The 13,179-nt window shown below is 42.2% G+C and overlaps 1 protein-coding gene across 2 annotated transcripts in view; it reads left to right on the top strand.

The window, feature by feature from the left end:
* The window catches only part of LMBRD1 (LMBR1 domain containing 1), a 1,758,308-nt gene that overhangs the window by 237,608 nt on the left and 1,507,521 nt on the right, over positions 1–13,179 (top strand). For both annotated transcript variants that reach the window (XM_069606201.1, XM_069606202.1), the window contains one exon: positions 8,073–8,249. In XM_069606201.1, coding sequence (XP_069462302.1) covers positions 8,073–8,249 — 177 coding nt within the window. The remainder of the gene's footprint in view (positions 1–8,072; positions 8,250–13,179) is intronic.

Raw genomic sequence — 13,179 nt, 5'->3', positions numbered from 1 at the left:
GCGTTACCTTTGACTCATGAACCTCATGACAACTGAAATTGGTATAATTTTTGAGAAATTAATTTAAATAAAAATTGAAAAGCAAGAACTGGCACAGTGGAAACAGTATGTGCAGACACAACTCACCATATTCCAACCAATAAACCTGGCATTAATACTGTTGGCCAAACCTTTAGCACCACCCAGATCGTATTCCATGCTCCACCCCTGGAAGGCATGTAAATCTGTGAAAGATACCAATGCTGTAAAACTTGAGTCGAACAAGTGGTTTAATGCTTTTTCATGGAGGGTTTGGAAATGGGTTTTACCTTGACCGGGGAGTGGCAGGGGGGACATGTCATTTGTGCAAAGGAACAGGGGTTGCAATGTTATCCTTTGATCCTTGTTAGTGTTCACATTGGGGCATTCTGGGGGATGGGAAGGAGAACCAAGAAGACAACTGTACCCGAAAACCCTAAACATCAGATTAGGGCTTTCTGTAATAGATGGACAACTACAAAAACACTGCATGAAGAGTTTGCAGTTCCTGTACCATACTCTCAATAACTCTGCTGAGAACTTTCATGTAAGTGTATACAAAGACTGATGCATTTCTTTTTTATGAATAGTAACAATACATGAGTCAAATTTGTCACCAGGATCAACATGGAGTAGCCCAGAGAAAGTCTTGCAGGCCCGCCCCTCCACAAGCTGCCAGATACAATATTACACTGCCCACAAATGTATACATTGCTTATAGTGGATTGTTTACATAAGGGTTCCACTATAGCTGTATTTAGTATTACTAGAGTACATTTTGGTCCATTTATATAGCAGGTGCATATTCTTGTTTATGGTGAAAAACAGCATTTCATTTTTAAGGCTGAAACGTACAACTTTATTGAGGTTGTTAAACCATGTGTTCAAAAAGATGCATTTTTCGCACTCTGAATTTTTCTTCTCAAATTTTACAAACATTGCTCAAATGTGGAGTGTAATGTATTATAGTGTGGATTCCTCTAAATGTTTGCTCCGATAGTCAAGCGTCTGTAAACTTGATTTTGTTTTCGATACACTTGTGTACCCCATACACATCTATACAATAAGTAATCAAAATGTAAGATGTTAATGTAAACTGAGGACCTACCCCTTATTCTTATATGGCGCACCTTCTTACGCCATCCCCCTGTTTAAAACCATCACAGCGAGTGACACACCACAAGCAGTTTGCATCTGCACACACGCGCTTGTATGCAATCAACATCTCTGTGATAAGCTTGCACAAGAAAGGAATGTCTGCTGTGATATTGCTTTGTGTGGTCATGTACCATTTTTACTTTGACGTCCAGCGTGAGTAGCTTTTGGAGTTTAATGGTTGATCAGCAGAAATGCTGTGGAAAGGTTTTTTGGTTTTGATCTTGCAAGTTTTTTAAATTCATATAGCCTCCAACCAGAATTGAATATTACACTATTTTTAAATCTAATATTTGCTTAATACATCTCTTTATGTCAAAACCTTAAATCCTGTAAATGTAGGCAACGTGTGTTTCACGCCACAGGGTGCTCTCTCAAGGAAAAAATATAATTCCGGAGAAGGTGATAAAGAATTCTGAAACATACAGATTTTAGAGGTAGAATCACCTTCCAAAGCCAGTACAACTGGGGTCTAGTTCCCTATTCCCTGGTTTGTGGCATGGTGTCCAGACAACCTTTCCTAAGATATTTGTCCCAGGACTTCCTTTATCCACCACGTGCATTTTTTTACGGCAACTTCGATACTTCGCATTGTGGCATATATTAAGGTACTACGGAACATTCTTGATCTGCTGCACACCTGTAACCCCTGTGCCTTCTGCCAACTAAATCCTAACCACCCATAGTTCCATTTGTCTGTAGTTCCCTCCCTCCTGTGTGAAGTGTAAGACATCTGCTGAAAGATGATAGATCTGATTTACATTTTCTTCAGCCAGTGGCACTCTGTGGAATGCCCACTGATTTGAAGAGAATATAGTGCTCGTGTAGTTGTAAATGCAGTACAGAGCGGGGAATGTCACTGGTCAGATGCTCATGTTGTGACCAAGGAGTAATTTCAGAATTCTAAATCTGCTAAACAAATATTTCAAGGACGGATTGCAAACCCCCAGAGGACTCATTTCTTTGCACGCACTCAGTCAGAGAAAGGCTCAATGACACCCCACTGATTCAATTCTCCCACGAATTGATGCATTTGTGATTTGAGATATTAGCCCCGTATTGTAGTTGCTGTCTTTTCTGTGTGCAGTGACTCTGCATACCAAATGAACTATTAATTTGCACACAAAAAAAATAGGAAATTACAAGTCACAATTTCAGTTACTTGTAAAGCAAAATGCTATTCTGGCCTTCTTTTCGGCTGACTTCTCTGGCATCACATAAAGGTGGTCAGTTGTTAATTTTACATTGCCTTTTTGCTTCTGAGGCACAGGTCATGTTAACGAGCCCTAATGGTCAAAGGAACAAGATGTGGATTTTCATGTGCTAGTCACCATTTTGGATAAAACTAAGTAATCTATATGCCAGACCAAGACGGCAGGGAGGAGATTTTTACTCATTTGGCTGGTGTTTGTCCCGCATTGCAGAGGCTAATGTGCACAGGGAAGCTGGGAAGAGTGTTGCCACAAGGAAGGAAGACATTATCTTTTCACTTCACCCTAAGTGAGTACAAATGGGTTTAAGGTGCCACTGTTTTTAAATGGTAATTGATGTACGCTTTGGAATTATTTTCCTTTAAACCACTGATGTGTTTCTCAAAACAATGACTAAAATATATATAAAAGAAGTCCTGGCTGACTGACGCATCAATGCCCGCTCAAGCCGTTTAACCTAGGAACGTGAAATTTGGAAGGTGCATTGTTTTCATGATGTAGGCACCCACTAAGGAAGTATTTTTGGAAATTCCATCCCTAACTGGGTTAACGGTGGGGGGGGGGGAATTTTTTAATTAGAATACCTATCTCTCAAAAAACAAAGATGTTACAGATGTGAAAATGGGTATTTTGATATTTCTTCAAAAATAGAGAAACACGTGTTTTATCATTTCCCAAAAATACAGTTATGGGAGGTGGACAAGGGGGGGTGAATTCTTTTTTTTTTTTTAAGGATACCCATAGCTCACAAACGGAAGATGTTAGAAAAGTAAAAATTCACATTTTAAATCTTCATTATAAGATTTCCAAACTGCTTCTTAAAATTGGTACTGGAGAGCATCCCTTATTTGAGAGCAAAATTGTCATCCCTTCCGACCTATGCACAGTATACAATTCCCTAGCAGACCTCGCATCCAAAATGTACCTCGACATAAAAATCGAATGGAGAAATCTACACAATGGTTATGTGAGCGTGCCCTTTTAATGCCAAAAACAGCATGGCTGCCATAATCAATAAGATGCTTATTAATTCTTTTGGAGGAGTCCAAATGGAGGACAAATCTGTAAACTCATTGGTTCAAAGTGATGACGCAGTCCACAACCCTGTTGAGCACTTGAACACTTTAAATCCTCCTGGTCTTCCCAAACACAAACTTCTTCTAAAAGTGGGAGCACCTGTAATATTCTTGCAGAACCTCAACTCACCTAAGCTCTGTAAAGACATCAGATTGCGAGCGAAAGGTCTCAGCAGAAATGTGATTAAGGCTACGGTGCTACCCGGTTCTGGCCAGGGGGAGTTAGTGTTCATACCACGAATACCTCTTAAGCCTTCAGAATATCTGTTTCAACTCAAAAGACTTCAGTTCCCCTTAAAGGTTTGTTTTGCCATGACCATTAACAAATCTCAGGGGCAGACTTTAAATGTAGCAGCGATTGGCTTAAGGGAAGACAGCTTCTCGCATGGGCAATTTTACATGGCCTGTTCTAGAGTGAGCTCACCTAACTCTCTGGTAATCCTAGCACCTGAAGGGAGAACGACTAATGAAGTTTGCAAAGAAGTACTTAAATCGTTTTTTTGTTGTTGTAGGTTGCAGATGCCAATAAGTAATTCTTATCTTTTTGTCCGTCTCATTGTCTCTGTGGTTACAACACAAAGAAATGTCCGGACGCACATCAATAGAACAACTATCTTTGTTTTGTAGCCAATACCCCCCGACTAACGTCTGCAATAATCATTGCTTATTACGTTAAGACATCAACTTGTAAATCATATTTCGTACAGTTTGAACAAAAAACTCATGTGTCTTTTGCCAACAATTACACCAAATCCCAAAATCCATGCGGGTAAAGCTGTGGGCAACATTTAGTTTGTGATATTTCTGCTACTTCTAATAAGCATATGTTCTAGCATGATGGTGCTGGTGGTTGCTCTCATGACTAATGTATGTCCTTGGAGTTGCCTGCAGAAATGAAACCTACTGCTTATTTATTTTCTCTGAGCAACTGTCAAACTGTCATCTCAAGCTAGTGAATCCATGATTATTTATTATTTCCTGATGTGTTAAGCTTGGTCTATGCGCCTAAAAGCCATTTAAAATGTGCAGAGCGCTACGATGTGCAGTGCTCAGCTCCTGGATATAAATATATGCTGACCGCACTTACAAATTACAGTTCCCAAGGGGGCCATTAGGTGTCACAGGGGTATGATGAGACAGAGCTGTGCAAAACCAAAATGGGTAAACCCTGACTGCCCGGAGCAATTGCCAGTGGATAAGGTTAATTCATGACCTTCCAGTCTTCACCCTTACGTTGGTAATGGTCATCGTTTCTGCTTAGTTGGTGTAGGCAGCAGGGAGGGACATGTTGGTTTCTTTATAGGACATTTACAGGACAATATTTTACTGCTATTTTGTCCCTTTGACAAGTTTCTCAAATTCCACTCCCAGAGATATCTGTTTGAATCATAAGCTACATTTATCGGTTACAGCAGAATAATTTGTGGCATTGGTTTTGTAGAGTTAAACTAAACGCACATCGAAGCATTGGGTGCTTTGGGCCATATAAACTACATTTAATAAATACCTTTTAGTAAGCACATGCTCTTTCACTGGTGCAGGGGGCATTTTGCAAGGGAGCAGGGACATTGGGGCAGAGTTTAAATCATCTGCTTCTTTTGGCCAAGCATCTTGATCTAAACACAGGGCTGCTTTACAGAATTTGATTCTGTACATAGTGACTTTTCGTGGGCTTCCTTTCAAAGGGAAGGTATGAACTGTTCTTTGATTATCATTCAGGCTCTCTGATAATACCAAGAGCTGCCTCGGATATGCCTCAGGTATGACTTTGGTGAGGAAATCAGAGACATTTATAGTTGAGCAAGGAGTTTAACACGAGTGTTTTGACTCCTACAATGTTCAATCTTTTCATTAATGACCAGAATGCATGGCTGCAGTGGGTGAGTGCCAATGCCTCAAGGATGGGGAACCATTAATGTTGTTGTTCTTCTGTTTGTAAACAATACCATGCTCCTATATCGGACTGCGAACAAAAGACCAGAGTAGTGGTCATGGGGAATAATTATGCCCAAAGTTGTGGAAGCTGTACATGTTCATTATTTGTATTTGTATTTATTGTGTTTATATAGCGCTTTCATCCAAAGTGCTTTACATTATAACAACAGAATACATAGAACATTATAACAGAAGAAGCAATTTACAATGAATCGAACCTATAAAAAACAGTAAGAAGAGCAATTAATCTGTGAGGGAGAAGGGGAGGGCTGAGGAAGGGAAGGAGGAGGGGAGAAACAAGGGATATAAGGGTGAAAGTGAGGGAGGAAAGGGGAGGGGGAGGGAAGAGAGGATAAAGGGGAGGGGAGAGGGAAGAGAGGATCATAGGGAATATTCGAGGGAAGGGGAGAGGATGAGAGGTGGGGAAGGTTTCAGGGTGGGGAATGGAGAAGGAGAGATTTCAGGGAAATGCGGAAGGACGAAAAGGTAGGTATAGAGCGGATTGAGAGAGGTAAGGAGTTCCAGTGTAGGGGGGCTAGGAGCTGAAAGGAGCGGAAACGGGAGGAGGCACATGGGGAAGGGGGAACGGTGAGAAGAAAGTGGTCGGCTGAACGAAGGGAGCGGGAGGGATTATAGAAAGAGAGGAGAGATAAGGGGGAGCCAGATCATGGAGAGATTTAAAGACTAGACAGAGGAAATGAAATTTAAGTTGGGAGTGAAAGGGAAGCCAGCCAAGGGAGGAGAGTGAAGAAGAAATTGAGTCATGCGGGGGCAAGGAGACGGAGGGTACGGATAGCTGAGTGTATCATTAGCTCATTATTAGGACTACCAGGGAGTATGCTTCTCCTTCTTGGGTCCCGTTAGAAAAGAGTGAGTGGATTATTTTTATTATAGTGCACTTTAGCCATAAATATGGGTGCCAGTCATTTTCTTCTCCCCTCAAAGCCTATAAGGCAATGGCTGTGGCATGTCCCTAGAAGCTAGTGATCTGTGGCAACAGGTTAAAGCTGATATTCTACAAACAGCTGAAAATGTATTAGTACAAAATGTATTACACAATTCCTCTGTTTTTTCACAATTTTGGTACACGAAGAACAGAGCTTAAATATTGTAAGTAAGGAGGCTGAATTTTAGGCCCATCCTTTTATATGGTGGAGGCTGAGGAGCCGAGGAGTAAACCGTTTTCACAAAAATAAATTTGCAGGTGATGGAATGCCTGAAAGGTGCCACATCGCTGCCAGCCTTTAGGCACATTAGAAAAATGTTAAGCTTTTTGGGTGTAACGATTTATGAGGGGCTCCTGAATCCATTTGCCCTCCGAGTGTAAAACCCATCAAGAAATGATATTGGGTGGTGCTAACTGCAGTGAGCCTCGAGATAACACTATATATTCCTAGGCTAATTTTGTTTTACTACCTGAAGAGTCTCGAGGGACCAAAACTTTACCTGGATGACTTGGTCCCCTGAGATGCACATTCTATATGTAAAATATCACCCTTCAACCTCGCCGCCCCCACCCCTCCCCATATTAATCTGATGAGAAGGAAATTGGTAAAACGTAACCCCTACAAAGTCCCTCTGTCCATTTGACAAGGCCCAGGAATCTTTGTCTGTGCCACCACTGGTTTTCACGGGTGAAGCATTCTTAGGCTGCTCTTGCTTGAGGCCAGAGTTATCCACCTCCAAGAGGCCCTAGTCTGGGCCTATTCCACTGCAAGTTCTGTAGTGATCTTCATCATAGCTGCTTACAAATGTAAAGCATGGGTGCAATGGAAACGTACCCGAGCAGGTGCTGGCCATGAACCACCTTGGCCAGACTGCAAGGTATTGCTGACGTTCCTGAGTACCTTTCTGTATGTTTTTTTTACTTTTATTAATCTCTTTTATTATACATTGAAAAACGTTGTTTATATCTTCCATACATGTTTGTATTAAACCGATTTTAACTTTTCTGGTTTGTTTCATGTATGTATGCTTTTAAATTCTGTTAAAAGTAAACTGATAGAATATTTGATGGAACATATTTGTGTAAAAGGCTGGAAAGATAATGTGGCAATTTTAGATGCAGTTAATGCTTTTTTCACGGTTTACCAAAGCCTTTAAAAAAAAAAAGATTCCCTTGGACTGCTATATGGGGGCGGGGGGGTTGAACGCGTGTGCTTTTCTGCAGCGTTGCTATATTTTGTTTTGGCATGGTCTCCAATCTACTACCTTGATATTTTATAGTTGTGAGAATAGCACTGAACAAGTCCGATATCGTAGAGTGGGGCTGGGGGTGGCAGGCTTTCTTCCCGAGGGGTAACTTTCCCTTTTACATGCTCTAATTAGAATGATGGGCCATGGAGGATTACAATTACTTGTTAACTTCAGAAGCAATCATTTGGACTTCAGATCTTTAACCGTTTTCAGCTAATCTGACTCTGCTCAAAGGGGGGAAAAATAGATGAAATAGAATACTTTTGTGAGCCGATGATTGCAGTAATCTTAGATTCATACAAATAACACCACCTGGAGACCCTTATGAAAGTGTGAGAAATTCGCAATGCTTCAAAAGAATGAGACAGGTGCTTTGTAACACTTATATAATGTGTTTTTGATACATTTGGAACCTGTCATTTTGCTACACGGTCTTTTGTTGATCAATTCCACACCTGAACATGCCTCTTTATTCTTTCAGGCTATTCTAGGATTCTGCTGGGTGTACATTCGCAAGTACCAAAGTCAACGTGAAAGTGAAGTCATTTCAACAATTACGGCAATTTCTGCTCTGGCAATTGCACTCATCACCTCAGCCCTTCTTCCAGTAGACATATTTCTCGTTTCGTTTATGAAAAATCAAAACGGCACATTTAAGGTACAGTGGTGAATCCTTAAGTGTTTTTCCGAATGCCTGTTTGTTTCTTTGCTGCTTTCACTTATCGAATTTCTTTTTTAGTTTGTTCATTTTATTTTATTGGTTTTATGCAAACCTAGCTCAAGAGCAATGGATGTCTTTACAATAGGAGCGTGAACCAGAGTCTTATTTATACAATTTTATCACGTTTTATATGGCTCTTCGTGCCGGATTATTGTTGCTTTTAGACACTGTATTTATAGCTGTTAATAGGTACCGAATTTTATAGTATTCTACTGATTGACCTCCGATGAAGCTCGTCAGTTCTGCCGGAATTTTAACTTTTATCCTGCAGGTTTAACAAAGATGTATAAGGGTAGTATATTACTCGCTATTTTATCTTGCAGGTCGTTAAACAGATTACACCTTTGTTATGCTACTAAGGGTTTTCCAATGAGCCAGAACAAGTATTCTGAACATGTATTATTCTGCAGTCAAAAGAAATGTTTTAAAAACAATTGCACACACCATGCCATCCTGAGACTTACATCATCCTCTATACTCAATGCAGATGATTGTGTTGGAAAACTGACATGTGACATATGTAATGCTGATATTTGTATTAGTTATTCAAGTGTGCTCTATTTCTGTGTCTTCGAATCTGTAGGTTACATATTGTAAACCTACCTTAGGGTGCTCTAGAAAGCAACATGCAGAACAATTAGGATACATGTACATGTCCGTGACAGCAGATTCATATAACGGTGATAAAAAACTGCTTGACTGGGGTGTCCGGATTTAACCTTGGAAGAATAGGAACTGGGATAACGTATTTGGAAGACAGTCCTATAGTAAAATTGATTTTTTTAAAAATTAGATTGGCCTTCAGTGGAAAACACTGTGCCTTCAAATATGAGTTTTCGACCTGCCAGCGTTGGGGATTAATTTCTTTGTTTTAGCCGTAGCCGTATCAAACCCAGTTAACTAGCGTACGACCGACAGATGCTCAGAATTGTCCAATTGCTACTGACTTCATTGTGGCTGAGCATCTAACTGTGCCATTACACATGCTAACCTGCACCAAACAGTAGACCAATATTCAACCTTCAGTTCTGTGACAAATTTGGTCAATTCGTCCCTTCTCCCCAGAAGGGAGCCACCCCCTGTGAGGCTAAGGAGGTGAGCCCGCTCCGCAAAACCCTCCTTATGGGTTTGGGCATACGGGACCTTACTAGGAGTGACTTGTGTGAAGAACTCATTGTACCAACAGTAAGGGTACAACACAACTCCCTCAACCAAGTCCGACTAACTAGGCCATTTTACTTGCCTATCCAGTTGTCCCTTACCATCCCCAGGGCAGGAGCCCCTTCGTCTAGCTGCTGGAGCAGCCGTACTACAGAGCCGCATCCGCGGCTGCAGGAGCAGCTAGACCAGCAATCGCTGCTATGAGAGAGCGGGATTGACGCCGCTGCTTGAGTTGAAGCCCTCGTCTCCCTTAATATACTTGTGCCATCCTGCCTGATTTGAGAGTCCAGCGATACCGCTTGTGGCACTGTGCCCCACGTGGAGGGCCCATTCTAAGGCACGATCCACGTACTGTTATCAAGATGGCCGCTGCAACTGATCCAGCTTCGTGGATCTGTATTGTTGATCTGGTTGCCTAGCAACTAGCCCAGGCAAACTATTTAACCAATTGAGGCCAACCGGAGGTGGAAGCCAGCCTCCCTCAACCAAGGCCGACTAAGGCCATTTTACCTGTCTATGCCTGACATTTGCCTGTGGCGCCAAGGGGCCATCTATGCTGTCTGTTGACATATGGTAAGAGAGCGAAGGTCACTATTACCGGCCCAACACCTACTACCTACCCCCAACCTATCTGGGGACCTGCAGCCAGTGAGCTGAACCTTTGAACTTTGCTCTACAGCACGGCGAACTAATAACTCATTTGTGGCGCCACCCCTTGCCGTGGTTCTACTATTGTAGAAGCCCTTTGAACTCTAAGCTTGCTAACTTTTCTGCTCATTTCAGCCTATGGTATCTTGACGGGCCTCGACCCACTGCCCTCTCCAACTATCTGCCAGTATATAACACTACTGTCTGATTCCAATATGGCCTCGCTAGTTGCCGACACCCTTAGTTTACAAGGTGTACACTGCATCTGCCCGACCACCCCGTATGAGCAATTAGCCACATACTAAATTCTCAGATTGTGCTTACATCTGAATTAGTTCATCCTGGTGATTTGTACACCTCTCTACTTGTACATACCTATGCTTGCACCAAACCTACTCACAATGCCAATGTACTAGCCCTTCGTTGTTTGTTCATGCTAACTAGCAGCCTCGACCTCGGTTATATCCTAGCCATGTCAATGTTAGACTAGCCTATTTTGCTAAAAGTACTAGCACCTAACTGCTTTGCCAACCTAGTATCACCATTTTTCCTGTAAATGTCAGACTAACCATCTTGCCAATTGTAATATCACTCGTTGTTTTGCCTAGGCCTTCCTAGTCCATTGATCTATTCTAGTAATGCCAATATTATACTAGCCTATTTACTAATCTAGAACTGTTAGTACTCTATCTTTGGCTAGCTTATCCACCTCACCTACCCTCACTATTCAAGCATGCGGACTACTAGTCACATCTATAGCTCCCTTGGCCTCCTACTGCCACTATTTACCTTAGCTTGCCTGACCAGGCTCTCCCCTTCACATCCCCGAGCCTCACCAAATCTGACCAACATGAACTTAGCCAATTTACCCATCTTGGAACAATCCAGCACCCCTACATAGAGTCTAGTCCTAAGTTATCTGTGTAACACAGTCTTAAGGAATACTAGACTCCGATCTAGACTTTCGAAACTCTGAGTACTAAGTACTAACCCCACCGTCAACAGGCCACATACTCACTCTACCTATAAGACTCGACTTACAGGTATCTCCTGCACACCTCACTGTCCCTAACCTTACAGGCGCCTTATTAAATGCCAGATCATTGGTCGCTCATTCTACAGAGATATCTGACCTTATCCAGACTGGAAACTGTCTCCCTGGCCATCACGGAATTCTGGCTACATGCTGCAGCAGGTCCTGCCCTCATGATAGCTATTCCCAATGGATATACTATCTTAAGATCTGATCGAAACGAAGCACGCGGAGGAGGTATAGCTTGTATTGTCAAAACTAATCTTTCAATAAGACTAGCTCCACCCCTTGATATTAAATCATGTGAAAGTCTCACAGCTAAGCTGTCTATCAATAACTCCCAGACTCTCACTATCCATCTGATTTACAGACCTCCAGGCCCTATGGGTACCTTTGAGGAGGACATCTCCACATTGTGTCCAATAATTAAAAAAAACTCCTCCCAAGTCATTTTACTAGAGGACATTAACTTGGGCTTCAATGACCCTAAAGACCTACATGCATCAAGAGTGGCCAACACCTTGTCTGAACTTGGCTTTACCCAGAGAGTGCTCCACCCTACCCACAACAAAGGGAGAATACTCGATTGGGTGGCAGACCTTAACTGCAATGCCTCTATCTCGGATCTCCCCTCAGATCTGGACAGATCATCATCTTGTAACATTCTCTCTAGTAACTAAAAGACCATCCACCATGCCCACCCAGCTGGCTCTGCCCATACCAATAAGGAATAAAAAGAACATTACCTCCGACAGCCTACTGCCTCCGATTCTTCCTACCCTCAATGCTCTGCCGGAAAACATGGGCCCTGAGGCCTTAGTGAATGAGTATAATAAAATGATGTCTACTTCACTCGATTCTATCGCGCCTCTTAAAATGAGACTTGGCAAGTCCAAAGCCCATCTTAATTCATGGTACACACCCTACCTGAAAACAATACGCTTGTAGAAAAGACAACGTGAGGCATCTTGGAGACTACTACCTTCCGTGGAAAATAGAATCAACCTCTGCACTATAACCGCTCTATACAAAAGTGATATAATTTTAGCCAAACGCGAAACCCATAATACTAGAATATGACAAGCCAACTCAAGTACGAAGCAACTTTTTGTTATCCTGAAGGAATTAGAAGCAGCTATCCCAGTACCTGACAATTGTGTAAAAGATAAACCATGGTGTTCAATTATACAGCAAGCATTGGCCAACAAAGTCACCACTCTACAAGCCAAAATCGCCAGGAAAAAAGCCTAATCCCTACTACTACTCCTAAAATTTCTGCCACACTACCTAAAAATACTACTTGCCCCCCCCCCCGCTTTAGGTTCTCTAAAGTCTCCATCATTGGGACTGAAAAAATTATACTCTCTCTCAAACCTTCTAATTGCCAGGGAGATCAATGCCCGGCCCAACTGATAAAAGACGCAGCCAGAGATTTGGCCCCTTTTATCTCGAAACTTATCAATGCTTCATTCTCCTCGGGCACTATACCAAGCAACCTCAAAGAATCTTGGGTGCTCCCACTTCTGAAAAAACAGACATTAGGCCCTGCCATCCCTACCAACTACCGACCGATCACAACAGTGCCCTTTCTTCTGAAAATTATAGACAAAATGGCCTACATACAAATACAGAAACATTTGGAATCTAACTAGTTGCTAGGCACTCGCCAGTCAGGTTTCAGCCCCAGCGCGGGACTGAAACAGCTTTAATAGACCTAAAAGCCCAGATTGATGAGCTCAGGGATAAGGGGAAATCAGCCTTACTTCTTCTCTTAGACCTATTGACTGCATTCGACCTTGTGACCACGGGGTCCTTTGCAGCCATCTGGACTCTGCGACTCACTTTTCTAAAGAAGATATAGTATGGATAGAATCTTTTCTAAATAATTGTACTATGAGAGTCTTCTCCCCCTCCGCGGCTGCAGACTCCATCCCCATCACCTGCAGAGTGCCCCAGGGTTCATGCGTCACACCTACCTTATACAACATCTTCACAAAGCCCCTTTTCGATGATCTGGACCATCTT

Source organism: Ambystoma mexicanum, chromosome 4p (genome assembly GCF_040938575.1).
Source record: "Ambystoma mexicanum isolate Mex_15411 chromosome 4p, UKY_AmexF1_1, whole genome shotgun sequence".
NCBI lineage: Eukaryota > Metazoa > Chordata > Amphibia > Caudata > Ambystomatidae > Ambystoma > Ambystoma mexicanum.
This window is presented reverse-complemented; position numbering and strand designations above follow the sequence as displayed.